At 43.5% G+C, this 27,497-nt stretch overlaps 1 protein-coding gene across 5 annotated transcripts in view; it reads right to left on the bottom strand.

The window, feature by feature from the left end:
* The window catches only part of MCUB (mitochondrial calcium uniporter dominant negative subunit beta), a 122,574-nt gene that overhangs the window by 25,677 nt on the left and 69,400 nt on the right, over nucleotides 1–27,497 (bottom strand). Inside the window, exon 1 of one of the 5 annotated variants that reach the window (XM_090036712.1) lies at nucleotides 19,404–19,488. The exons of 2 other annotated variants lie outside the window; for them this stretch is intronic. Coding sequence is in view for 1 of the 3 variants with exons in the window: in XM_090036710.1 (XP_089892836.1) it covers nucleotides 9,979–10,053 (75 nt within the window). In the remaining 2 variants the exon portion in view is untranslated. Of the gene's footprint in view, nucleotides 1–9,978; nucleotides 10,054–11,331; nucleotides 11,510–19,403; nucleotides 19,489–27,497 lie in introns of those variants that run through there. 2 more of the 5 variants (XM_090036711.1, XM_090036710.1) reach the window with 2 other exon arrangements.

Here is a 27,497-nt window from a genome sequence, read left to right on the forward strand (position 1 = left end):
CTTTCAGATCAATTTGTGTACTAACTTCTGTAACTATGATGTTTTCATTGCTCTCTTCTTCTTTTCTCCCTTAACACATACTCATTGTACAACCTTGTTTCAAATTAGATTGTAAATGCTGAGCAGAGTATGTGTACCTGTATGTGCATCTTTACTATATCCATTTGGTACAAACAACAAATATTTTCCAATCCTGACAGAAATGTAGCTATCTATTCTTCTTATCCCCTTCTTGAGTTTCTGTGATAAACTCAAAGGATTTTAAGGTTATGAGGATTCATTGCTATTTAATAGATCAACTTGTTGTAGCACCTCCTCTTTTGACACCTCAGTCCCCAAGAATTTCTCATCTTTATTACCTGAAGATAAGGTTTTACCTGATAGTGTCACAGCATCCCCATTACTGAGAATGAATGCAAAATAGTCATTTAGCATCTCTGCATTTTCTTTTTTCAGTTATTCTTCTACACCCCACAGACCAAAAAACACATTGATTCTTTTATAGGCTTCCTACTTCCAACACAAATTCTTACCTGCCTTGGTTGGCATGTGTTCTGTTGACTACATTTGGGGTGAATTCCTATTTACTAAAAGGATTTGTCTCAAATAACCTCTTGAAGATTTGCCATTTTACTATGTTTTTTAATTTGCTTTACCCTTCACTTTATTGTACAAATACTTTCTGTGACTCAATGATAGTGTCCTTAAGCAATCTCTCTCCTGAACTGAAGGATGGTAATTGCCTCACTCATGACTAGAAGCTCTATCTGATGAGTTTTCTAATCAATTTTTTAAAGCTCCATTTTTAAACGTTTAAAGTCACTGAAATGCTTCTGGGTAAAATAAAATTCACCAGTCAGGGAAAGAATTGTGATGTGGTCATTTTTACTTATTGGCTCAATTCTTCTTGTGTACTCTGGAATTAGTGTTGCAAAAAGCAATTATTCACAGTGTTAGGATTATTTTTTCAAACCCGATCTCCACATTTATATTAGACTAATTTATATGCAGGTTGTCATCCATCAATATTGCCTCATTAAACTTGGTTATACTCCCTTGACATTGCACACTTCACAACAGAGCTAGTCAGGAGCTGGACCTGCTGATTTGAAGAAGCTTTCAACATTTTTAGATGAAAAACACTGTTCATAAACAGAATGAAAAGTGACATTTCCCATGAAACAAGAATTCCAAAGATATGATTTCAGAACTATCAAAACATTCAATTGCTTAGATAAAACTGTTTAGCTATAAGATCAAACATTTCATTTTGACTTTATGATTATAATATTAAAATATTACGTTTTAATAAGCCAATGAACTGAAAGGATGACCCTGAAACAAATGTTTTGACATCATGGCCAGAAAATCAAAATGATTCATTTAGACTGTTCCCATCAAAAATCTGCATAGGAGACATGTTCCTGTGAAACATTTTGCTTCCTATTAAACTACATTTTTAATGGAAAACCGCCCCACTGAAAAACTATCAACCAGCTCTTCTCAGTATAGAAATAGAAGTAGAGATAGATATAGGCCACGTACAAACGTTTATTTCTAGCAATAGAAATGATTCTGGGAAAAGGAGCAATACAGACATTTAGTCTACAACTGCCCCCCTCTCCCCTACTCCTTACACCTTCCCCAGACCAGAGTGATCCAAGCCTGGGGAAAACATGGGCTGCCCTAGTCCTCCCATTCCTAGGGGACAGAAGCAATGGGGCAAAGCCTCCTGCCTGCTTCTCACACCAGGACTTGGGTGAGAGAAGTAGACAGGTAACTCTCAATGCTGCTCCCACTAGTGCCTGGCAGCCAAGTGAATTGAGTCTCATGCCAAAACTCTGCCTATATCTGGGACTCCCTGTAAGGAGCAGACTGAGGCTTTGCCCCTGCTACTCCACAGCTGAGCAGAGGGTGGGGGTAAGGTGAAAGGGCAAGGGCGGCACCGCAGGGCAGGAATTGGCTCGTGAGGCTTCCCCTGAGCCCAGCTTCTGCCCTAATGGATTTTCAAAATCACTGCTCAGCTGGGCACCAAAGCAACGAGGAAGAAGAGCTCAAGGGGAGGCTGACAGAGAGCAGCGCCACTCCCCGTGCTCAGCTCCCAGAGTGGCGCAGCAAAGCTCCCATCTGCTTCTTGCACCAGGGATTCCAGCGTAAGAAGCAGGTGGGGAAAAGAAGACAGCTGCTCCTCCCCTCCTATCCCAGTTTACAGGATGGGCAGGAGTAGCTGCCCTCTATGCTTTCTCCAGACCGGGGTAACTGCTTTTCCCCTGTCTCCACTTCTCCCGGGGACCAGGGGAGAGTGTGCAGATGCTCAGTCTCCTCGGAGAAACCACTCCTAGGAGAGTTTCTACCTGGTTGTTGTCAGGTTATTTTTCTCTTACAGCAGACACTTTTGGTCCACAAGAAAAATCTTGAACATCCGCATGCTTTTGGCAATTTGCCTAGTAAAAAACTTAACGTGTGTACAAGGCCATAGCTATAAATATACATGTTTCCAGAGGGCCTACAGAATAACAATATTAATATACCTGCATTCTTCTCTCATGGGATTTTGCCAATAGTGCCTATAGACAAACCCACGTGCGATGTTTAGAGAAAGTAATTACCACTGACACATACTACAGAGGTACAAGTCAGAAGGCAACAGCCTATATTCACATCTCTCTCGTTCCCAAAGGAAATGATCATGTATTAAAATTGGAAAGTTCAGGAATAAAACACAATGCCCTGCTAAATGTAAATGTTTTTAGAATGATTTTAATTATACCATAGTAGAAAGCATAGCAGAAGTAAATGCATTTTGTGGAGAGCCCTTCAGAAATAATGTAGTGTTGCAGCTCTTCCCCCCCAGACTGGTTGCTCACTTATTACTAGCTACAGTGTCTTGGTGCCCTCATTTGTCTCTCATAAGCATCTAGATCTCCAGCATTTATTTTCTGTACTATTTAGAGGGGAAAACCCCCCACTACCACCATGTACAACACAAGAAAATCATCTGGGAAATAAGGGGGTTTACGCACATTCTCTGGTAGTGGGGGTGAGGGACTTTAATTAGAGTGTCTCTGAGAGCCCCTCTAATTAAAGTGCCTGGAGCATCACATGCATCAGCATCCCCACACTGAAAATGGCAATGGGGGCGCTTTTACTAAAGCTCGTTGAAAGAGCTTAGAAGTGCCTGTGCTGCTATTTTTCAGCGCGGGGATGCGGATACACGTGACACTGGAGTCTCTATTATTTGAGCCTGCTCCAATGTACTGTAATGACAGCATGTTGGAGCAGCCTCGCTGCTTGTGTATAGGTGCCCTAAGGCCCTGGAGAACCTGAACCTGAGTTTCCTTCAAAAGGATATCAGACTGGGTCAGATGGTGTAATAGCATTAATGGTTGCACATATACATCAAACAGTCTAGGGGAAGTGAGGGGTTTTACCTGTCTTTACAACACTGTTTAGGTAGGAGCAGAGTTGGCATGGATCAGCCTGCACTAGTGAGAACATACACATTACCCCTTCTCACCATCCCATGGGGGTTACTGGTAACAGTCTGGATTTTCTTTCGACTCCCTGAAACTTCAAAACTCCCCTTTAATGGGCTAATGGGCATAGCTGGGTGCATCAGTAGATGCAGATCAGTACATAAGGTTCTGCAAAAGGCCTCTGGACAGGTTGATCTAGGGCAGGGGCAACCAATTATTTCAGGTAGAGAGCCGCTTACCAAGTTTTGGTGGGCTGTTGAGGGCTGCATACATAGCCCTGCCCCTTGACAGTTGTCCCACGCCCTGGCCACCATCTTGAGACCAGAAGTCCCACACGTAACCCCTGCTCTTTGCCACCAGCAGTCCCTCCCCTTGCCCCCCAGAAATACTTGGGGGGGGGGGTGCTATCTTAAAACCGGAAAAAAACCACATCATACATTAAAAATCAAACACAGACTATAGCATATTTTAATTTCGTTACAAGAATATTTTTGTCACAATTTGTTTTTGCGTAGTGTATATAGAGTTAATTACATAATAACTCAAAAACAAATTCTTAGTCTTCTATATTGTGCATTTCTGGGGGGGATGTGGGAGTGTATGTATGGTAGGGTGTGGGGGGAGATGTGGGGGGCATAGGGTATGTTGGGGGTTCTGTGTATGTGGGTGGATGTAGGGGCAGGGTGTGGGTATCCCCACACTCCCCCCCATGGTGCAGCAGCAGCAGGTGGGGCGCTCAGAGCACTCATGGCCAACGCAGGCACTGGTGCCCAGCAGGGCGCAGCTCTGGCCAGTGCTGTGTATCGTGGTGAGAGGCACAGCCTCCACCAGGCAGTCTGTATCACTGGTGCTCCCTGCACTCAGCGAGCACAGGAGGGAAGTCCCGGGCACTGGAGCTGGCTGCCTTACCTGCCACCCAGGAGAAGGCAGCTGGCTCCAGCACCTGGGACTTCTCCCTCGTGCTGTGAGAATGCAGGGGCTGCATGCTCACGGTGGGGAGTGCTGGCAATACAAACTGCACAGTGGAGGCTGTGCCCCTTGCTGCAATGTGCAGTGTTGGCTGGAGCTATGCCCTGCTGGTCGCCTGCGCCAGACACAAACCCCCTGAGTGCCCCTTTCCCCTTGCCTGCTGCTGCTGCCACCGCCTGCCAGGCTGCATGCCATTGTGGGGGTGGGATGGGGTGGGGGGAAGTGTGTAGGGGGTCCCCACACTCCCACCACCCTTCCTCACGCTGTCCTCCCTCAAGCTTTCCACCCACATGCAGCCCACCCAAGCTCCATGCCGCTGCCTCCCCCTGTGCACAGTTTATGCTCCTGCCCAGCTGCAGCCCTGCCCTTGCTGCTTCCCTACCTGCTGCCTGGAGCCAGCAGGAGACCGGGGAAGCAGAGTAGGCCCAGAAGCTGCAGCAGCTCCAACCCTGCCCAGAAGCCGTGTGCTGGCTGAGCTGGGCCCTTTCACCCACAAGGGTGGGACTGAGGCACAATAGGGTACGTTTCGAGGGGTGTACATGTGGGTGCCTCGCTCCCACTCTTGTGGGTGGGGCACAATTTGTTGGTGGGCCCCACTGGCCAGATGAAAGTGCTTGGTTGCACACTGGCCAGATGGAAGTGCTTGGTTGCACAGATCTGACCTGCGGGCCGTCTCTGATCTAGGAGCTACTCAGACTGTGGTCTGACTGAAGGAGAAACCGCTGCCAACAGCTCTTAACTCCATTATAAGGGAACTTCCCAACTAGCGAAGTTCACAGGGACTAAAAATCAATCTGAGTACAGAACCGCAGTGACAGGTCTACTCTAGTTGATGCCACGCTGATCTTGAAAGCTGATTCTATAGTACTGTTCATTAGATTAGCTATGCAGAGCAACAGTGTTTTATACTATGATACAGACTGTTAATATTAATATGTACAATTGTAAATGTAGTATGTTCTCAATACATCTTACTTACATTTGAGAATTCCCACCAGCATGCATGTGCATACACGTGCGTGCACACCCACCATCAAGAGAAGTCTGCATATGAATAATATTAATACCATTTTTCTCCTCTAAGGGAAACAAATCTGAAAAGCAATTCATGTGGAATAAACAAGACTCAAGAGCCAAAAGCTGTGATTTGTGACTCTGTCTGTCTACCAGAAATTAAAGCAAGGTTTAAAAGATATAGAGGGTGGTGGAAAAGAATAAATTTTGTGGGCTCAATTTTTCTAGTTTGTGGATCTATGCCTCCAAGGGGTTGTATTTCCAAGATTAGTACTAACCAATTTATCTTGTTTGTCACACTATTAATCAGTCTTTCTGAAGAAGTTTACAGTTACTACAAGTGAGATTTTTCCATTTCAAAGTTGTTATTTTACAGGTCTCTAAGATTAATTTTCTTTACTCATTAAAAAAAACAACATATACAAGAGAGCAAGTTATTAGGAGACCTAACAGCCACACAACACAAATTTTAAAAATGTTTCTTTTTGCTAAGGAAACGCCTCTCCCTGGTTCCTGCAAACCTCACATTCACATTTCAATAATAATTCTTGCTTTTACTGCCCAGGATTTTTCACTATGTTGAAAATGTATTCTGCAGTGATTTCAAAAAGTTGTAAAAATTGTGGTGAATGCAAATTACACCTATGGCTCAAGAGGATTGTACAGCTGAGTAATTTATCAGCTAAAAGACTGCTATATCTTTTTTTCAAAGGACCATTCCTTTGGTGAAATGGTCGGGTTGCATACATGTACATTTCCCGCCCCCAGAAAACATAAGTGCCAAGAACTCCAAGCATCAGAAATAGCCTGTTTCCATTTCCTGGAGCAAGAGACTGGTAATATATTCTCTTAACCTATCTCAACTACAGTTTTCTACAATATGTATCAGGCATGTGTCTGCTCCCAAATAAAATGTTCCCTTCCCGTTGGTTGGTACAGTACTATAGAGGACTGAACTGAGACACTTATATCATTAAAAGTTTCATTAAAAATTTACTTAAGAGTCCCAGGATTTTTAACATCTTTTTTCAGGTGCAAATAAAAGTTATGATCTTAGCAAAAAGAGCTCTTGAAGGAACCAGCGATTTCAACACACACTATTACCAAGCATGTTAACAACTGTGGAGCACCCAATAATAACCCAACATTCACACATGTCTCTTACCCAGAATACCCCAGGCCTTACAGCTTAGTAAAATAAACAGAACTCAAAGGAGTCATTTTTTTCAGTTGTCTTCAAGTCTTCATAATATTTAATCATTACTAAGGATCTTTAATTTCCAGTCCCTGCCTAACCTATGAATGGCCAACACTGGTTTTTAAATAACAAGGCAGATAAGAATCAGTGACTAAACAGGAAATTTTAATGAAGTGCACTGAAGATAATTCATGAAAAAGCCAAATGCAGTCTTCATTTAATGAGCAGATAAATGCTTCTAAATTTATTTCAGAATTCAAAAGTTTCCATTCCTGAAATACAGACAAGCCCAGAGCAGGCCTACCTTTTGTTTTGGCCAAATGATACCCCATCGAGTCTATACACCTTGCCTCAGCTACAAGGAAGGGAAAAGGCAGTCAGTCACCACTGAAGCTCTGTAACTCATTCCTTGGCCCTGTCCTGGAGAAGGGTCTCACTGTTGGGCTGGGAGAGCAAAGAGGTGAAACTTGCAGGACCAGCTTCACTGTTACAGTGAGGTGAAGTGCCAAATATAAACTATATATTCAGAGAAGAAAAATTAGATGGCAGTTTCTCAACCACAAAAATGTGTTTTTTTCCAGTTAGGAGTCACATGAGAAAAGGGACTGAGAATGTAACAAAATAACTTTTTAAACTAGGCTCTCAAGCCCTGCTTTCTTAGAAACGCAGCCTATAGGAAACCACGCTGACTGTCCATCCTTCACAGAAAAGCGCACACTAAACTTATGTGGAGAAAGGGTATGTGTCACTGATATACTGAAGAACCTGTTTTATATATCTACTTATAGATCTGCCAAGTCAGAAAAAAACAAGAATATACCCCAAAATATGTAATCCTGTTTTTAACCCTCTACTCAAAGCTAGCTCACAGATACCATTTACAATATTTGGATCTACTTAAGCTTTCTACCATAAGAAGATGCACAGCCTCAAGGAAGCTCTTAAAAGCAGAGGAAGTTAGTTCTAAGAAAAGATCATCACCACCAGAATATATGGCACATAAAACATTTCTGCAAGTGGGAGCCGCATGCATCTTATTCAGTAGCCCACCAAGATAAAAAACAACAATACACCCCTCAGGTTTGCATCATTACTCCAGTATTTCCTACTTAATGATACAAATAAACAGCAACTGTAAATGCTCAGTTACTTGATTTTAAAGCAGACAACTGCATCAAGTAATTGGAAGCTCTCACAATACCAAAATAAAATTGCACCCCCAAGGCAAGGAAGCAGGTATAATGGACTGGCAGAACTGGCTGAGAAAGAGATGATCACATACAACAGATGGCAAAATTGGAGGGGGGGGGGGGGGGGGGAGGGGGGAGGTGGCGACTAAGTCCACTTCATGCATTTTTCCAGAACTGGTCAACTAAGGATCCCCAGAGGAAACCTGGATGAAAGACAGGAGGACTTCCCCACCCCCACCCCCTTGGCCTTTTTGGTATTTGTTGTATGTACCGTCTCATGTTTTATTTATTTTAGGTATTAATTTTATGTATTGGAACAAAGAATGTTGAGTCTCTTGTAATAAAAACTATATCATTAAAGGGCAAAACGCTCAATTGGACTTGAAACCACCAGAAAAAATACATAAGCCAAATTTATCCATTAGTGGCTGTGGAAGTGCTGCATGGGTTTGGCCCAAGGAGAACTTAACATCTTTCATCTTGATCTGCTTCCTCATCTGTTTTTGTGTGCTTCCCTTCCTTCTCTCCCACATACGCAGTTAGCTGGTGATTCTCTCTCTGTTTATGTATACCTATATACAACATTACACACTTCTCAGACATTTCCATTTGCTGTTCCCCCCACCCCTTTCCTCTACCTCAATTTAGACTTTTATCTTTAAAATATATCAGTTTTTCTGTTGTGTAAAAAATGATGTTCCGTTCTGGATATTTTGGCAGACACCTGGGCTCTCATCAGCGCCAATTCAATCTGTCATAACAACAGATGCCGAAATGGTAACATTTAAGGCAGGCTGAAAATTGAGATTTAACTTCCACTGCTCCAGTAACACTGTTACTATGCTGCAAATGAGCATCTCTGGAGGACACAGCAGAATGGGACCGAATAGTAGCAGAGGGGCTATTACATATGAAACCCTCCTGTAGGAGGTTAATATTATAAAACTACAGGGGACCAAGGCTACCTTATCAAAACAAAGAGCATTATGAGGGACCTGCACAACTAAATGTTACAAGCAAAGGAAGAAGCTCTGTCATAATCATAGTTAATCTAAGAAAATCATAGATTTTCATGCAAGAATGAAATTAAATGTACTCCTTTCCACACGTGCACCAAGTGCACTGAAGTAGTACAAATGGTGGACATATTATTGCTCTGCTTCTGAAGGGATTACAGCATGCTATAACTACAGCAATGAATTTAAAAGTATTGTCCAATCTTCTGTTGCAGTCGTGTTTCACCCTGATTTTTACTTCCTCAGAGATCAATGCCACTCTCTCCCTCTCCCTTTGGATGAAATCACATCCCCACTGAATTCAAAAGGAAAACTCTGATGGACTTCAAAAGGAATAAGGGTTTCACCTCCAGGGTGTGTCCAGACATCAAAGCACATGTGGTTTGTAGCACCACAAACTGCACATTGCCCATTAAACCATACTAATTTTTGGTGCAAGAGCAAAATTTACTACCAGGATTTTCCGATAACAAAACAACCCTTGGAAAAAAAATAGCACATGAAAATAGCGTCCACCAGGACAAATGCAGAGACGAGGGAGCAGGCAGCCCAGAAAAGGCAGTGTGTTACTTCTACCCAGCTCTGTAGTGTCTGTAAAGATTGGGCGTTTTAATGGGAATTTGGGGCACTTGTATCTAAAAGCTGATTGAATCAGCTGTAGCTAAAAGCAGCAAAAAAACCCAAAAAACCCCCACTGAAGTGCCTGGTCTTTACAGACTCTGCAAAGCAAGGCTGAAGTCACATGCTGCTTCTTTTGGTAAAGCACAGTTTTCTTTTTGGGCTTTTTTTGGGTTTGGTTTTGGGGGGGGGGGGGGTTAGCATCTGCAAGTGGGTCTGTGGCTGCTGAGCACCTGCTAATTTTTTTTTGGTGGGTGCTTGAGCCCTGGAGCACCCACAGAGTCGGCACCTGTGACACAGGGTGCCTCGGTGCAGAGGCTGCCTGCTGGTTAGGGCGCCCTGCACTATGCCCCAGCCAGCCCCCACCACTGCACATAGACCAGGAGCCAGGAAAAGTTGTCCAGGCTGTGAGCACTGTCCCTTCTGCTAATTTACCCTGCCCCTCTAAAGGGAGCAGTAACCCCAATAATGAGCTCAATAACAACAAGTATGGTTACCAGAAAACTGCCGGACCCATCCATTTTCAAGAAAGTCTGAGGATTATGGAATTCAAACTCTAAAGATTCTTTCATTTAGTGGGGTGGGACTGTGATCCAGAGGGAGGCTCAAATCCTAAAGGATGAGTCAGAAAGCAGAGAGAATGGATTACTGCGAGAAAATCTACTTTTCTTCTGATCAGAGACAAAGTCTCCCTTTGAGAGCTATACATCTGTTTGATCATGATTCTTGCTTACGATATTAATTTGTTATAAAACAGACATGAAGTTTTCAATTTGTTCCACAGAACATCTCTACAGGAAGGTCAGACTACATGATCCTTGGAGTCCCTTCCAACACCACAATTCTTGAACTCAATCTTCCACAAATAAGAATCCTGGCCAAAGAAAATCTATTCCAGTATCTAACTTTGAAAGTAATTGAGAGAGACTTTGTTCTTCAAAACATGCTTAAAGCAGGACTCATTAGATCAATGCTTCCTGACCGCTTTTTAGACTTGAGGCACCCCTGGATAGACTCGAGATATCCCTTGGAAAATAGCAGCTCTTATTTTCACTTTTAACTATGGAAAAATAATAGAACACTTTTTCTATTGCAAAGAGCTCAGGAAAACCATAGTCAGGGATTCCTATTTGAAATCTATGGGTTTATCTTGTAAATCATGTTTGTAAACCTAACAGTGGTAAGCAGCACCCCTGAAAGGATCTCCAGGGCCCCCCAAGGTGCCATGGCACCCTGACTGAGAATCACTGCATTAGATAAACTAGAGTGTTAATCTCTCCCTACAAAATTTGGAAAAGACCTGAACCCATGATATTTAGCTAGTTCCATTATTCAGAAAGAATTCAGCTCATCTCTGGAACTAGCAAAGTTCTTCATGCTGTGTAGAGAAGCTAACATTTTGTTTTTTCCCTTTAATACGAGAGAAGATAACTGAGAAATAGGATGCAAACAACCAGCATAACCTGATCACTGCTTTACTGAACTTTCACTCAAGGCATTTTTTTCCTCTGATGAGTTTTTCAGGTGAAAACTTACTCCAGAAGCTATCAAGTCAGGCATCAATAGTAAATAAAGTAAATGCTTGCTCTCAAACAATAGTGTGTTTACTTTCCATGCAGCCTAAACCACTAACCCATTTATTTGGCTTCAAGGAGGAATTTTTGCCCAGGTTAGTATGCCATAGACAATCAGGTTTCCACCACCCACCTCCCTCTTTCTCTGTAGTATTGGATGTAGCATCCTTTCCAGCATCATCTGAATATACTTTAATCTAACCAATTTCCTGCCAAGGCAGTAGCAATATGCTGGTATTGCTCTTTACCTGTTGTGTGTTGAGAGGTTTTACTTACAGAGCATTTTGTGGTTGGCTTTTAAAAGGGGTCAGGGAAGACTTTCTTTTGGACCCTTCTGGAAAGCTGGTTGCCTGTGAATCCAATGGACAGACTTGATGGCCCAGGAGGTCATTTTCCAGTCCTAATGTCCTAACTGTAGTTTTCTGTGTAACCGTTTTGTTCAGTGCTTCCATAGCCACTCAGCCTGGGTCATCTTATCACTGGTCCAGCAAGATCATAACTCCCAGAGTTCTGGTCCATGTGGTGAAAGAAGAAGGATCAGCAATCACAGGGTATTTTCATATTGCTTATTTTATTTTAATGTTGTCCATTTTTATGACTCATCTTGTTTTTATTGCAAGTCGCCCTGAGCTTTTTCTATTGGGGGGGGGGAGGGGGGGAGAGATATAAATCAAGTAAATAAAGTATTTGTTGCATGGGATAGGATAGCAGGACCATAATTCCCAGAAGGATAGTGGACTCCTGACAACATGGGATGTGATGAAGAGTGAACAGGATGAAATAAACTTAAGACTGTTTGAAACAGTTTTCCTTTGGATTTGTGCACTGTGGAGGGAAGGGTGTAGAAAGGAAGAAGGAACACAGTGATAACAGGAAGTACAGTAGACAGTGGAAGATGCGTGAAAGAGGGGACCAAAAAAGACAGTTAGCAAAGAAACTGTGAGGATGAAAAAGAACAAAGAATAAAAGAGAAAAGACAGCCTCTTGGAGGCTGAAGTAGCTGGGTGGTGGAGGAAGGGGGACTCATCAGTCAAAGGTAGTAAGCACTGCAACCAAGTGAACCAGTTCAAGCACTAGAAGGCAAAAGGGCATCGAGAAAAGCTCCTAAATCACCCAGCCAAAACACAGGCCATTTAACCCCTTCATGAGAAAACAGGTCTCCCATACACTGACACACTCCTAACATTCAGTTTTTAAACACAGCTGTTTCTCCACACCTATTTAACTGAACTGGCCTTCAGTATCTTATCTATGTGCCAAAGGCTGTTAGCTGTAAAAGAATCAACCCATCAGTGAGGTTAGATTGATTCAGAATTTAAAAATCAACATCCTACTGGAAGAGAGAAGCCTACTACGGCAGGGATGGCCAACCTGCAGTGCGCACACTGTGTACAAGGCACACAACAGACTAGGGAGGGAGTAGGCAACACAGAGTCGGATACAGCAGAGAGCAGAAAACAGCAGCAGATAAGATGGGGAGCACAAGGTAGGGAGCAGAAGACAGAGTAGCAGACTGGGCAGGGGAAGGGGATCAGAGTGCAACTCAAGAGGGCATGGGGTTTGATTTGTGGCATACCTGCCAAAAGGGTTGGCTCCTATTGTGCTAAAGACTGTTAGAAGTCACCACTGGAACTGTTCTCACCAGTGACTTGCACAGAATTCTATCATCTGCTACAGTCACAGATGCACAGAAGATATCATCCACTTCTTGAGATGTACTACACAATTTATATGCTCCCCAACCACTTACCATCCTCTACAGACAATTATATATCACTCTCCTATCATATATATATGCCTCTTCCATTCTCTCTACACAGTTTCCTCCTTACTTAGACTGCAGTTAAGCAACATACTGAAGCATGTACTTATACAAATGTAGATATCTGTAGTACTTGTTGAGTCAAGGCTATAATATTCTTTTCTATTACCCTGTCTTTTTACTGAGTTTCAGATCATATACATGAGAGTGTGAGTGTGTGGAGTGCCTTGAATCTAACAAGGGGAGCCTTCAGTCTAAAAAGGTTGAGAATCAGTGACGTAAAATGATCTGTGCTTCCCATTCCTCTGGGCTGCACCTTCTCATTATGCTTCTGAGATGCAGCACAGCATCTGTCCCTAATGTTTTACATGCCCATTGGTCACTGTTAGCAAGTGGGCACTAATAGCATGTATACAGACTTATACAGAAGATAAATGGAATACTTAAACAACACAAACTGTTAGCTGTAGGTATACAACAGTTGTACCAGCTATTCATATTCTACATATATTCCGATTCTATTTTTTCTATATATATCACACACAAGTCAGTTTTAACTGTGACACAATAAAAAGGCATTTCACAACAGTTGAAATGCTGCTTTATTATTAGCATCCTGCAAGTACAAACACTACCATACATGCAAAAATAGAATACTTCTTAACAACACAGTGTTAGCTGTCGATGTACAACAGTTGTACCAACTTCCGTTTAGCTTTTTCTATCAACTTAGCTTTAAAACTTCAACAGTTAAAGGCATGCACACTTTCTGCTTCATCTGCTCTTCAAAGCTCAAAGTTTAGTTTACTGGAAGGAATGCAATCCCAAAAATCACAAAACCAGGAAATCAATATATGTCCTTCAGCTAACCTTGCAAAAAAATAATCTGATTGCCCACTTGCAAACAGTGACCAGTGGGCAAGTAAAACATTAGGCACAGATCCTGTGCAGAGGCATAACGAAAAGGTGAAGCCCATGGGAATGGGGAGCAAAAATCACTTTACATCCCTGATTCAACCTTTTGAGACTCAAGGCTCCCCTCATTAGACTTGCAGCACTTTCCACAACTTTTAGGAATTGAACAGCACCCCATTTAAGAACAAACAAATTTATACTAATTGTTAGTGCTTATTTCCTTGCAGAGGGACCAGACAGTGGAGGCAGTGGCCAGGCATGGAGGAGCCTGAGTTTGTAATTATCTCCTCACACCTCCAGGCACCCTATTTCAAAAGATCATGTGGCACCCCAGGATGCCCTAGGACCTTAGTTGGGAATCACTACTGTACATTATTTGTAAATGTGATGCACAGCATCAGTCAGAGCCCACCTGGCGGCAGCTTTGAGAGAATGCTGTCCCTTTTTTCTTCTGTATTTGCATTTACAAGAATCATGCCTTACAGAAGTCTTCAAAATTTAATCAATATTGCATCATGTGCATCTGGTAAGATATCTGTACTCTGCAACACTACTATTTTTCCCCCCAAAAAAGGGTTTGCAATTAGGCCAGCTCAAGTCCTTAGGAAACAGCCTTCTACAGGGGCTGCCACACACAAAAACACAGCATTCCCTTTATTACTTTTAAAAAAAGAGGTAGGGACACAAACTGCCACGCTGATCTGATGGATGGTCTATCCTAGGGGTGGCCAACCTGCAACATGCAGATTGCACATGTGGTACACAACAGATCAGAGAGGGGGCATGCAGCAAAGTGGCAGATTGGGCAGGAAGAGAAACAGAGAAGTGGATCAGGCAGGGAAGAGAAGACAAAGCAGTAGATCAGGCAGGGGAGGGGAATTCGAGTGGCACCCAGGAGGGCACAGGACTTAATTTGTGGCATTCTTGCCAAAAAGCTTGGCTCCCACAGGTTTATCCACTCCAGTATCCAGAGTCTAACAGTGGTCAGCACTAGCATGTGCATATAAGAAGCCATACATAAGTTTCAGTAGCTCTTATCCAGGACAGCTATAGAGCAACTTGCTAACAAGGGGGACTGGAGGCTAGCTTATGCCCCGAAACATCTGCATTAATTATAGAACATAATTTGCATACCTTAAAACACTACTGAAAAAAAGGCAGGAAGAAGACACAAAGATACAGGAAAGCAACACCAGTTCATTGGCTGAGGCAGAAAAAGTTGTGGATAGAGAATACTAAAAAAAGTTTCCTTTTTGATACCATCAGAACAACGATAACCAAAAATTGGGACACAGAATACAGGCAGAGTTCGGACTTATGATACAACCGGTTCCTGAAAACTGCGTCTTAAGTTGAAATGTTGCAACTCGAAACCAATTTTCTCATAAGAAACAATGTTGTAAGTGGGGGGTTGGTCCCTGAACCAAGGCCCGATGCCCTATTTTCACCAAAAATACCCCAGAATTTTGTACTTGATCAATTATAAATGAGTAATATAGCTACATTAATGTATTTATATTATAAATAGAAATCACACTGATTCAGAAGGACTTCTTTGAGGTGACTTTGCTGGACTTTTTGAAAGGCTCTTGGTTGGACTTTTGAAGGGCTCTTGGCTGGAGTCTTCTCAGGAGTCCTGGCTGCAGGTTTTTCTGGAATCTTGCCTGCTTTCTTAAAGAAAGTGTCCAAGGAAGTTTGGACAGATGTTCTCCAGGGAGATGAGCGACACAGCTAACTTGTTCACTGGTGTGGCCTTGGCATTGGATCAAGTGTTGTAAAGTTAAAACTGACATCATAAAGTTGAAACAGGGTGTTAATTTATAAACATTGTAAGTGCGAAACATTGTAACTCGAAACATTGTAAGTCGCCTGTAATGTTCAAACTCCCCCCCCTCCCCCCCACTGAAAGAAAATCTGGCCGAGGGAACGTGGTGATATGCCATATTGTTAATTCAGGACCAGATCATGAAAACCTAAGAAATTTGGAAGAAAGTTACAACCAATACAGGCCTGATATGTCAAAGGCAGTTGGGCTGTCAGTCACCAGAGCCTAGCAGGAAGTGAACAGATCTGGAAAAGATTCAGAAGAGAACAACGCTGGACAAAAGGAGAACATAACTTGTAAGAAATGAGTGCCTAAGAAGCTATTGCCATCCAACAGCAAACAACAACTTTAGCAGTTTCTATCAATACATGCTTGGTGGAACAGCTATAGTAAGTCAGGTGTACTGGCTTTATTTTAGCAAAAGTAAAATTATATTTGAGAAGCCAGCTTAATGCTAAGCCTTTACCCAGGGCTGTATAAATACTCTAAATAACTTTCTTCACACCTTGTTCAAAAGCAATCCAAGCTCATAGGCCTGCACAGCAATTTATTTACTGGGAAACAGAAGTTTTGCTGGTGAAATGGCTGCTGGTTTTGAAGTTACTGAAAAGGTGGCTAGTGTACCCCACTTCAACCCTGGAATGAAATTAGTGTCACTAACCTACACAGTCTGCACAGACTCCATTAAATCCATGTAGATTAGGCAGAAGCACCTGTACTTACATTCTTCTATGAGTGGACCCTTAAAACTAACCTTATTTTGTTTGTTTTTATTAGAACTAGCTCTGTTTTTATAGAGGTAAGTCTGAAACACTCAAGTTAGTTAGTCAAGGGGGTGCTGGGCAGAGAAACTACATCAGGTGTCAAGGAAAAAACTACATATTATTGGTCTGAAGGGGTTTTAATTTTTTTAATGTAAAAAGGCCTTGTCTCTGCTGCTAGAGCTGCCCTATTCTATGGTTGAATAGCCCTATTCTATTTTTCTGGCAGGAAAATGGTGCTTTAAAACAAATACAAGCAAAAAGACCCTCCCCAAAGCAAAACAAAACAACTCCCCCCCCAAAAAAACCCCCTCACATATTGCTTTCCCAGCATACACTGAGAAAATTCCTGTCACAATGAAGGAGTGTCAAGACTCCTACTGACTTGAACTGGGCTAGAATTTCATCTCTAGCCCTTCAGCAGCTGGGTTGTGGATTCTTACCTTTCCACCTTGTGATAAAATGTGTTTAATTATTTTCAGCATGATGGCTGTTGAACACCTAGGCTATGGACAGCCATGCAAAAAGTCTCAGCCTGAATTGATTAAATAATTGCAGGCTAGTCTAACCTAACTAGGCTGAACTGTTCTGAAACCAGACAGACATTCTCTCTGGACCGAGGAAATTCAGGTACATGCCTGCAGTGGCTCAGGCTAGAAGCTGGGGGGAGGGGAGGCACCAGAGCAGCCCTCCTTTCCCTTATACGATGCTGAGCTGAGGTATGGCCAGGCCTTGGCAGGACCTCTGATTAGGGAGGTCTGTCTGTCCCATCCCAGGCTTTTCCTGGCTGGCTGCTTAAGGGGCAAGAATGTTGCCAGACCCCAGCGTTCTGAGGCAAGGGGGGGCAGTGAGCAATGCATGCATCTGTTGAGGATACAGAGCTTTTCCATCTCCCTCCCTGCTTCTTTATACTGTGTGCAGCAAACTGACAGGCAAGCAAGTCAGCAGGGAGCTGATAACAGTGTTTATCACCCCATCAGCAAAACAATAGCCTTTCTCCATTAGTTCAAACTCTTCTTAAACAGCTTACTAGCTGACCTATTGATTAGCTCCAAAAAGCCCTAAGCGGTCATTGTTCTGGCTGCCTGTTCTAGTGAAATTGGAGATGCACACGCAGACACCTCTTGGCATTAGCTAGCATATCACGTGCCTAGGGTCCATGGGGCTGGAGTCTGTGCTGTGGGAGATGGGAGGAAGGTAGGGAGGGGGGAATTCCTGCTTCAGCAGTGAGCAGCTAGAGGGAGGAAGGGCAGGGGGAAGCCAGGCAGATCCTGCTGTGTCTGTAGTCTCTGCTGGAGCTGCAGCCAGGGAGAAGAGGGGAGAAGCCAGCCCTGGTGTGGAACAGAGAGCTCAGCCCAGCCCAGAGAGCATGCTGGGGGTGCCTGGTTTATCTTCAACCAGCAAGGGATCTGGGACAGACATTGCATAAACTGGTTTGAGCCAAATTAATTAAGTCTGATACTACATTCGACCAGGTTTATCTCAAACCAGTTTCAGTCATTTTCAAACTGGTTTATGTGCACTGAACATCTGTTCTGTTACAGGTTTAAACCAGTTTCCGATCACTTAAACCAGTTTATATGTAATGTCTGTCCCTAGCCCTGGTGCTTGATGCATGAAGAAAGGGAGAAAATAAGTAAAACAAACTTTATATTTCTCATCATGTACCTAGGAACTACTTAGACACAAATGGCTGATGCTTAAGTTAGAATTTGCAACTAACTAGTTTAAGTGCACACACACAATTTCCTATGCAGCTGTAGAAGGAAAGTCCAGCTTCTTTTTATGTTGACAATTCTAAAGCTTTTCCTAAAATACATCTAAATAGTGTGAATGCAGAGCAGAGAGACAGGGTTGCAGACAGTGCATCTAAATTTCACATCTTCACTTGAATTACAGTAGAATGCTCTAATATGCTGCAGTATTTTGAGGTGTACTGTCATAAATGGTATCTATAGGTTCCTATGCTACAATTTTTTTTAAAACCTGATCTTGAGACTACTTTGTGTTGTTTTAATATAGGATCCAGAGTTATTTGAAGATTTATACTAGTGATGTATTCCAGAGTTGTTATTACTATTAATGTCAATAAAATCATCACCACCACAATTAACATCGACTTTCCTTCACTGTTGGGTGTTAGATCAGTAAATGTTATCCATTATTCTACCTCCAAATAAATACAATTTTAAAGTTTAAAACACAGGACCAACAAATATTATGTCACGTTTGAACAATGTTACCAGATTTGCCCGCTACTTTGGGGTGTGCTCATTTATTAGGGCTAGGGTCTTGGTAATTCTATCAATGTGTCGCTTGTGTTACTTGTGTTTCTATACGGAGCTGTATCTCTCCCTTCTGCAAGCCCTCACCCCCAGTGGAGCTCTCTTGCAGGACTCAGTTCAGTGGGGCTGGGTTCCTCCTATCCCCAAATCAGTCATACACACAAACACACACAGATTAACGTGACACGCCTGACCTGGCCGGGTTGATCAGCATGGACAGGCTGACACCCTCATATGCCAAAAATCAGTTCATCAGAGCAACAATAAACTACAGTCAGACACAAGCACACAGTTAAACAGAATACCTCTGAATCTGGCTGGGTGTCCAGATGACACCCTCATGGGCCAGCATTCAGTTCATTAGGGCACGTCTGAGCCAAATTGGGTCAATCAGCCTGTACCAGCTGATCCCCTTATGTGTTTCAAACTCAGCACGTCCCAATTTTTGAGTCTCTTGATGAGCAGACCCCACAGTATTTCTGGGCTTCACAGGGATCTTTAGCTTAGGTAAGAGGGTCGTTGCTACAGAGCAAGTGGGAAAGAGATGTACAGAAGGCAAAATATACCCAGTTACCACCAGTTTGACTATAAAAGTTATATATTGCTAAGTAGATGAAATATATATTGACACTAGTAGTGACAGACATGCAAAGGAAAAACAAACACAAACAGTCACAGTATACCCTGGTTTCACTAAGTATTTGGGGAAACTTAGCTCAAGCTTAACTAATACAGTTCAAGTTCAGAAATCTCTGCTTAGAGGGAGAGAAGAGAAAAGAGAGAGAGAGCTGGGATCTCACCAGTCCAAGGCACTCGGGTTGCAAAGCTGACAGGTTAAAGTTTTCAGCACGATCCTTGAAGGGAGATGATCTTCCTCCTGCAGCCTCTCCAGAAGAAAGTGAGTGGTGTCAGCACCCCCCACTGCTGCTTCTTTTTACAGATTTTTATACCCTCAGTTTAGTTTCTTTCAAGCATTGTTAATATTGTAAATCAAATTGTTTTGACATTTTTATGGATAGCAGATATCTCTCTTGGTGTTTTCAGAAACAACCTCTCCATTGACAAGGGATTATCTGAGTGGAACATCCCAGGAACTTGATTGATACTCAGTAAAACACCTACTTGGAGCCAGCTTGACATTTTTATGGATAGCAGATATCTCTCTTGGAGTTTTTAGAAACACCCTTTTAATTGACAAGGGGTTTTTGGATTTTTGCTTGCTGTGAACAAGCCTCAGCTTAGCATGACCTTTTAGATCTTACTATAGTCTTTTAACAGACTTAAGGCACTTACTGGAGTGTTCATAACCTGTTGTGGAGAGGACTTCCACCAGTCGTCTCGGGAAAAGTATGACAGCACTTGTGGTCAGGGCTCCAACGGGCTGGACACTGTGATGAACCCTGTGCCATTGTTCAAATGTTGCCCATACCCCCTCTGACTCGGTCTATTGCCTCAGCATTCCCTAACCCGGCAACCGAGTTTTAGCCAATTAAGTTTACATAGGCCTCTCATAGTGGGACCGGGGAGTGTACAGCCCGAGACACCTATTAAACTTACTTTTGCTTAGAGTTGTGTGTGTGTGTGGCGGGGGGGAGTCCTTTGTAAATCCAGATTAGAACTGGTCTGATAAATGCTGAGCTGGGTGTAAGGGTCGATTAGCATTTGGAACATAGCTTCCTTATCACACAGTACTCCCCTGCTTCGTTGATCCCAGAATTTACTGCAGTCTCTGCTTCGGGTTTTCTGTTTAGGTTGGGGGGGGGGGGTGAGTCTTTGTGAGTCAGACAGTCTGTGTCCTGTATCAGGGTTCCCCAAGAACATGGAGCTGACGGGTAACAACAGGAAGTCTTTAAGGGGAAAAAAAAGCCACCAGGAATAAAAATGGTACACAGTGACATTTCAAAGGAAATCATTTAAGTGACAGAACTACAGAGATTTTGAAATTGTAGGCCAGATTCTGCTCTCTGATACACAAGAGTAAATCCAGATTTGTTCCACTGAAAGTAATAGAAAAAGGGCACGTTGGCCTGTTAAACAGGAAATTAGAGAGAATTACTTTTACCAAAATAAATATATGATCCTTTAGATTCATGTAAATTATGAAAGTTTTTTCCTTCTCTAAAAGGATATACACACCCAAGAGAATTACAGTAAATGAAAATAGCATAATTATTAATACAATCTAATGGCTGACAGTTTATATGAACAACATTTAGAAGATTCAACATTATGCTTCACAGAGCAATCTTATCTTTGACATTTTACAATTATGGTACAATTAACTTGTTAATCATGCCCTAGGATTGCAATATGCCATATTTTCAGCCAATTTATGGTACCATAAAATGACAACCAGCCACAAAGAGGTGGCTGGTTTGTATGTAGCTTTTTTTTTTTTTTTTTTTTTTTTGTTTTTTTTTTTTTTTTTTTTTTTTTTTTTTTTTTTTTTTTTTTTTTTTTTTTTTTTTTTTTTTTTTTTTTTTTTTTTTTTTTTTTTTTTTTTTTTTTTTTTTTTTTTGTTTTTTTTTTTTTTTTTTTTTTTTTTTTTTTTTTTTTTTTTTTTTTTTTTTTTTGTTTTTTTTTTTTTTTTTTTTTTTTTTTTTTTGTTCTTGTTTTTTTTTTTTTTCTTTTTTTTTTTTTTTTTTTTTTGTTTTTTTTTTTTTTTTTTTTTTTTTTTTTTTTTTTTTTTTTTTTTTTTTTTTTTTTTTTTTTTTTTTTTTTTTTTTTGTTTTTTTTTTTTTTTTTTTTTTTTTTTTTTTTTTTTTTTTTTTTTTTTTTTTTTTTTTTTTTTTTTTTTTTTTTTTTTTTTTTTTTTTTTTTTTTTTTTTTTTTGTTTTTTTTTTTTTTTTTTTTTTTTTTTTTTTTTTTTGTTTTTTTTTTTTTTTTTTTTTTGTGTTTTTTTTTTTTTTTTTTTTGAACAGAACATGCAGCACGTGTCCCAAACACGTCTTGAACCAGATCTGGGGCTGGGAGAAGCTCTAAGTCCCAGACCCAAGATACAAAGCTGCCTATGGGGGATCCCAACACTCAGCTGATTCTGAATCTTCAGGCTTTGTTGAAAAGTATGATCAAAAGCACCCCCGAAACATCAGAGCTGAAGGAATCTGTGAAAAGTGAATCTATGAAAAGCATAAGTGCTTGTATGTTTAAACAAAGCACACTCTTAGTTAGAATAGTAACAAGCAAGAAAGTTGTAAGTAGATGTCTGCTTTCAATAGAAGCACATCAACATGTATGATACTTACAGAGACATTACAGTACTTGGGAAGTTAAAATTGTGTAAGAACAGGGATCGGTATGTTTGTGCCAAAAATTAAAAAAGAAAATTGCTAGGAGATGATCTACATCCTTCTGCAAAGACTAAGAGGCTACAGCCAAAAGGTACATGAAAGATGTACTGACTTTAGGATTCACTGTCTTTAATCATTATAGCTAAAAAGTTCAAGCGAACATATCTGTCTTTTCTGATGAATATAGCTACTGTACTAACTGCCCCATAAACAATTTTGAGCTCCAGTAAGGCAAAAGCTACAAATAATACACACACACACACACACACACACACACACACACATACACACAACCCCTCTCTCTGTAAATACATTCTGTACCAAAGCACTGAAATCCACTCTATAAATCCTGGGAGAGGACTTTTGATCAACAGTGACTATTTCTGTTTGTTTTTTTTAATTAGGTATGTTTTTCATATGCAATTTTTTGATACAAGACCAAGTACAAGTTCCAGAAACATTTTGCTTAAAGATACTGGGTTGAACTCTTCTCACAAGGTATTTAACGCTGGTGAAAATCTGATGTAGCTAGTCCTCACATCCAGAGGTGAGACAGATAGGACAAGGAGTCCGGTATATACATCTCAGCTATTTGTTGAAATAAACTGACTTCTAATAGCATTGCAAAATGCTACCTTTATTCTTTCTGAACAGAGAAATTATGGAAAGACTGACGAGAGAGAAGACCCCATGAAAGGATTACAAACAATTGTTTAAAGGCTAAAATATGTTCAAAATGTCCATTCTGCAGTTGAAATGTGACTCAGAGCCAATGACGGAATGCTTTCCAAAACAAGGATTCTGTTGGAGCAAATAATGAGGTCTAGTAGCTTTGTAAACAGATACAGGAAATAGGATAAAAAGAATAAACCAGGCTTAAAAAGTAGGAATATTAGTTATCTGAACACTTAAGAGAAGACACCAACTACACTGCTACACTGTTTTGCCAAAAGAAAAAATATATGTACATCATATAAAAGCTGCAAAACCCAGCACTGAGCACATTAAAAATACACCAGAAATAATTGCAACTACACGTTTACCTAGTCCTCAAGTGCTGCTCAGATTAGTAAAGTACAGAATCTCTTCGCTTTCTCCTCAATAACATGGGGCCACTGGAGAATTCATTACCTGCTCCCTGCTGGCACCTGTGCCAGAAATAGCTAGGCAGATGGATGTTTGGGAGAAGGGAGAGGGCAAGGATGTAATCTTCTGATCCATGCACTCCGAAAGTGGAAGGATCTGCCAATTAAGTGTGCGTGTGCATACATATGCATACCTGGGGAGGCCCTTGGAGACTCTGCCTGCTCCAGGCAGAAGTATCGTGTGAATGTATGCACCCCAAGAGGATTTCTGGCTAATCTAAGCCTTTACTTTTTCCTCCTAATATGACTATATCCAATACCTTTGCGTCTCCTCAGCTTTTGCCTAGCGGTTCTGTGTACTGGTAGACAGCTGCCACGTTCCACCTCTGAGTGGGTGTAAGCAGCAGTTGAAACTATTTCCACCTGGAATACTACCCAGATGGTTTGTAGGTGCTCTTCAGCATCCTTTATAGATGAAAGGTGCCTATTGTACAGGCTTTCCTTCCTCTATGGTTATGGGATATCCTATTTGCCCAGGGCTTTTAGAGCTTCCCGTACTTTCTCAGAATAGGAGCCTGTAAGTTTTCAGTCCCCTCCACATGCTGTTCCCCTCACTGGTCAAGCCAATGCAATACCTCTTAGCTGAGCCGGTAGGAAGCAACGCTCTCAAGCTGCACTGCGCAGCGTAAACAGAGCGCGCAAACAGGGGGAGGGCTAGGGGGGACTGTCACCCCAAGCTAGGGAGCACCCCTGGGGTTAACCCTCGGGGAGCAGGCTCTGGAGGCACTGGATGCCCCCAGTGGGGGACAGTAGGGAGTGGGACTGCCAGCAGGCACTTCTGGGAAGACTGGAGCACCTAATTGGCTGATTGGGGCAGCGGCAGGAAATTCAAACCATGGCCTTTAAAAGCCACGGTTTGATGTAGCCTCCAGTACTCGGGAGCCAGGAGCAGCGGGGAGAGGAGGGATTCAGGTACACGTGTGTCCTGCATTCATGTGTGCCCCCTTACCAGACCCGAGGCGGAGGTGGACGGAGCAGCAGTGGAGCCAGCAGTGGGGGCAGCTGATCCCCCTAAGGTAAGTGGGCAGAGGGACCAGATGCAGCTGAGTCAGATCCAGAGGGGAAGCCCCCCGGATCCTTCTTAGCTGAGCCGGTAGGGAGCCACGCTCCCGAGCCATGCCACGCAAAAAGAGCACGGTCTGTAAGAGCATGCCAGTGTTTGCATTGGCGGGCGAGCAGGAAGGGCCAGGGGGGAGACTCGTACTAGGGCAGGGCAAAGGCTCTGCACTAAGCTAAAAACAGGCAGCAACTCCTATGATGGTGTTGATGCGGAGTGCTGCCAGAGCCCCTGCCTGGGGGGAGCAGCCTACCCGGGGCTTGTCTGAGGCCTCCACCCAGACAGAGCCCATGGGGGAGCTGGCATCCCCCCCACCCCCTGGACTGCAAGGCCCCGGGGGGTAGCGACTGGGGACCTCCACACCTGTCCTCCAGGCGCCTGCCTTAGCGCCCTGGAGGCGCAGGTGAGGGAGCTCCAGGAGGAGGTTAGCAGGCTGAGGGGAATCAGGAAGGTAGAGGAAGAAATTGACAGCTATTTCCTTTCCCTGAAGGGCCACACACCCAAGGAAGCAGCACCTCGGGAAGTGCCCTCCACTGCAGAGGGGCAGATAGTCACCTCCAGAACCAGGGCTGCTTGTAACACAGCAGTACTCGTTCCTCTAGTCCAGCTGGAGAACAGGTACAAGGCCCTGGCAACACTGGAGGAGAAGGAGGGAGAGGAGGCAACCAGAAAGGAAGCAACTCCACACTATCCACGCTCCGAACAGGCCGAAGGAGCTAAGCAGTCCCGGAGGAGAAAGCATCAAGTGATTGTCATAGGCTACTCCATCCTGAGAGGTACAGAGGGCCCCATTTATCGCCAGGACCCCTCGACATGCAAGGTCTACTGCCTACCTGGAGCAAAGATTCATGACATGATGGGGATGATCCAGGCCATGATCCAGCCCCCTGATTACTACCCCATGGTCCTAATCCATGTGGGTACTAATGATGCGGTCAGGAGAAGCCCTGATCACCTGATGACAGACTACCACGCTCTGGGGGGCATGCTGAAGGAGACAGGTGCACAGGTGGTATTCTCTTCTGTTCTACCAGTGAGCAGATGTGGAAGACGGCATGAGATGTGCAACGCAGAGACCAACTGGAGGCTTTGGGAATGGTGTCTTGAGGCAGGCTTTGGCTTCCTGACTACAACCTGCACATCATGACAAGAGACATGCTCGGGTGGGATGGGCTCCACCTTTTCCCTAAAGGTAAGCATGTGTTCTCTTCTAGGTTGGCGGATCTCCTCTGGCAAGTTTTAAACTAGGCTCGTTGGGGAAAGGGGAAGATGAGGAAGGAGGAAGCCTTTGACCGCTAAACCAAGCAGCATTCACAAGTACAGCCCAGCCTAGACCGACTAGCAGAACATATACACAGGTAAGCAACAGGGGGCAGTGCACACATCCACAGGAGGCCTCAAATGCCTCTACACAAACGCCTATACTATGGGAAACAAGCAGAAGGAACTTACCCTCCTCCTAGCCGACACCAACCCAGACATAGTGGGGTTCACTGAATCATGGTGGGACCCAACACATGACTGGGCGGTGAATATCAAGGGCTATAGGCTGTACAGGAGGGACAGAACAGGGAGGAAAGGCAGGGGTGTGGCGCTCTACATTAAGGAGGAATACACATCCTCACCAGGTAGCACAGAGTCAGAGGAGGGGCACACATAAGTGCTCTGGGTTAGAATACAAGGCAGTCAAGGGGAAAGAGACTTAATGGTGGGGGTCTACTACAGACCTCCCAACCAAAGGGAAGAGCTCAACTAGGAATTCTTAAGTCAGCTCACGGAGGTAGTTAGGTCAAAGGACGTGGTCATCATGGCTGACCTGAACTTTCCAGACTGGGAAGAGCAGTCTGCCAGGTCTGAACACTCACGTAGGTTCCTAGCCCAAATGCAGGACCTCCATCTAACCCAGAAGGTACACAGCCCCATCAGGGGAGATGCCTTGTTGGACCTGGTGCTGGCCATGGGCAACGACCTGGTCAGGGGGCTGCAGGTGCTCAACCACCTGGGCGACAGTGGTCGTTGCCTGCTGGAATTCACCATCCAACGCAAGGTGGCAAAGGCCTACAGCAAGGCAGCAGCCCTAGATTTCAGGAGGGCGGACTTCAGTGAGCTAAGGAGAATAGTTAGGGAAGCACTGAGGCCCCAGAGGGGAGGGGAGCCAGGTGTCCAAGAAGAGTGGTTGCTCCTTAAGGAAATGATCCTCCAAGCCCAAAGGGAGGTAATCGCAACACGGATCAAAGGGAGCAGGAGGGCACAAAAGCCCCCATGGCTCACTAAAAGTATCTGGGATTGTCTTCTAGCTAAAAGGGAGGCGTACACCCAATGGAAGGGAGGGGCCATCACCAGGGAGGACTATACTGCGGTTGCTCAGGGATGCAGGGGGGCAACCAGGAAGGCCAAGGTGGAGATGGAACTGGGACTAGCTTCCCGGATCAAGGACAACAAGAAGTTCTTTTTTAAATACAAAGGGGGCAAAAAAAAAGGTACTGGGTAGCATGGGGCCCCTGCAAGACACGCTGGGAAGTTTGGGTGTCACACCAGATGACAAAGCTAACCTATTTAACGTCTTCTTTGCCTCTGTTTCCTGAGCAGGGACCAGATCAGCCCCCCACCAGGCTCCCCTCAAGCCCCAGGGGAGGCGCACCTAGGCCAGGGGTCAGGGAGGATCTAGTCAGGGAACTTCTGGAGGGACTGGATGTATTTAAAGCAGCTGGTCAGGACAATCTCCACCCCAGAGTGCTGAGGGAATTAGCTGAGGTCATTGCGGGACCCCTGGCACGGCTGTACGAGCACTCGTGGTGCTCTGGTGTGGTGCCAGATGACTGGAAAAGGGCTAATGTGATTCCGATCTTCAAAAAAGGGAGGAAAGAGGACCCAGGAAACTACAGGCCAGTTAGTCTTACCTCGATCCTGGGTAAGCTTTTTGAGAGAATTATTCTGGCACATGTCCACAAGTGGCCAGCAGGGGAGGTTATGCTTAGGGGCAACCAACACGGGTTCATTAGAGACAGGTCCTTTCAGACCAACTTGGTGGCCTTCTACAACCAGGTCACCAAATCCTTAGATGCAGGGGTAGCAGTGGACATTGTGTTTCTGGACTTTCGGAAGGCCTTCAACACTGTCTCTTGCCCCATTCTCATTAAGAAGCAGGGGGGCTGTGGTGTTGACACCCACACAGTCAATTGGGTTGCCAACTGGCTGGAGGGCCACACCCAGAGAGTGGATGGGTCATTTTTGACTTGGAGGGATGTGGGCAGTGGGGTTCTGCAGGGCTCGGTCCTCTTCTTCATCAGTGACTCGGACAAGGGAGTAAATTTGTTCAAATTTGCTGATGACACTAAGATGTGGGGGGATGTGGGCATGCTAGAAGGGAGGAATAGGCTACAATCGCACCTAGACAGGTTA

This window comes from Crocodylus siamensis, chromosome 2, assembly GCF_052110815.1.
Source record: "Crocodylus siamensis isolate JL-2025a chromosome 2, ASM5211081v1, whole genome shotgun sequence".
Classification (NCBI taxonomy): domain Eukaryota; kingdom Metazoa; phylum Chordata; order Crocodylia; family Crocodylidae; genus Crocodylus; species Crocodylus siamensis.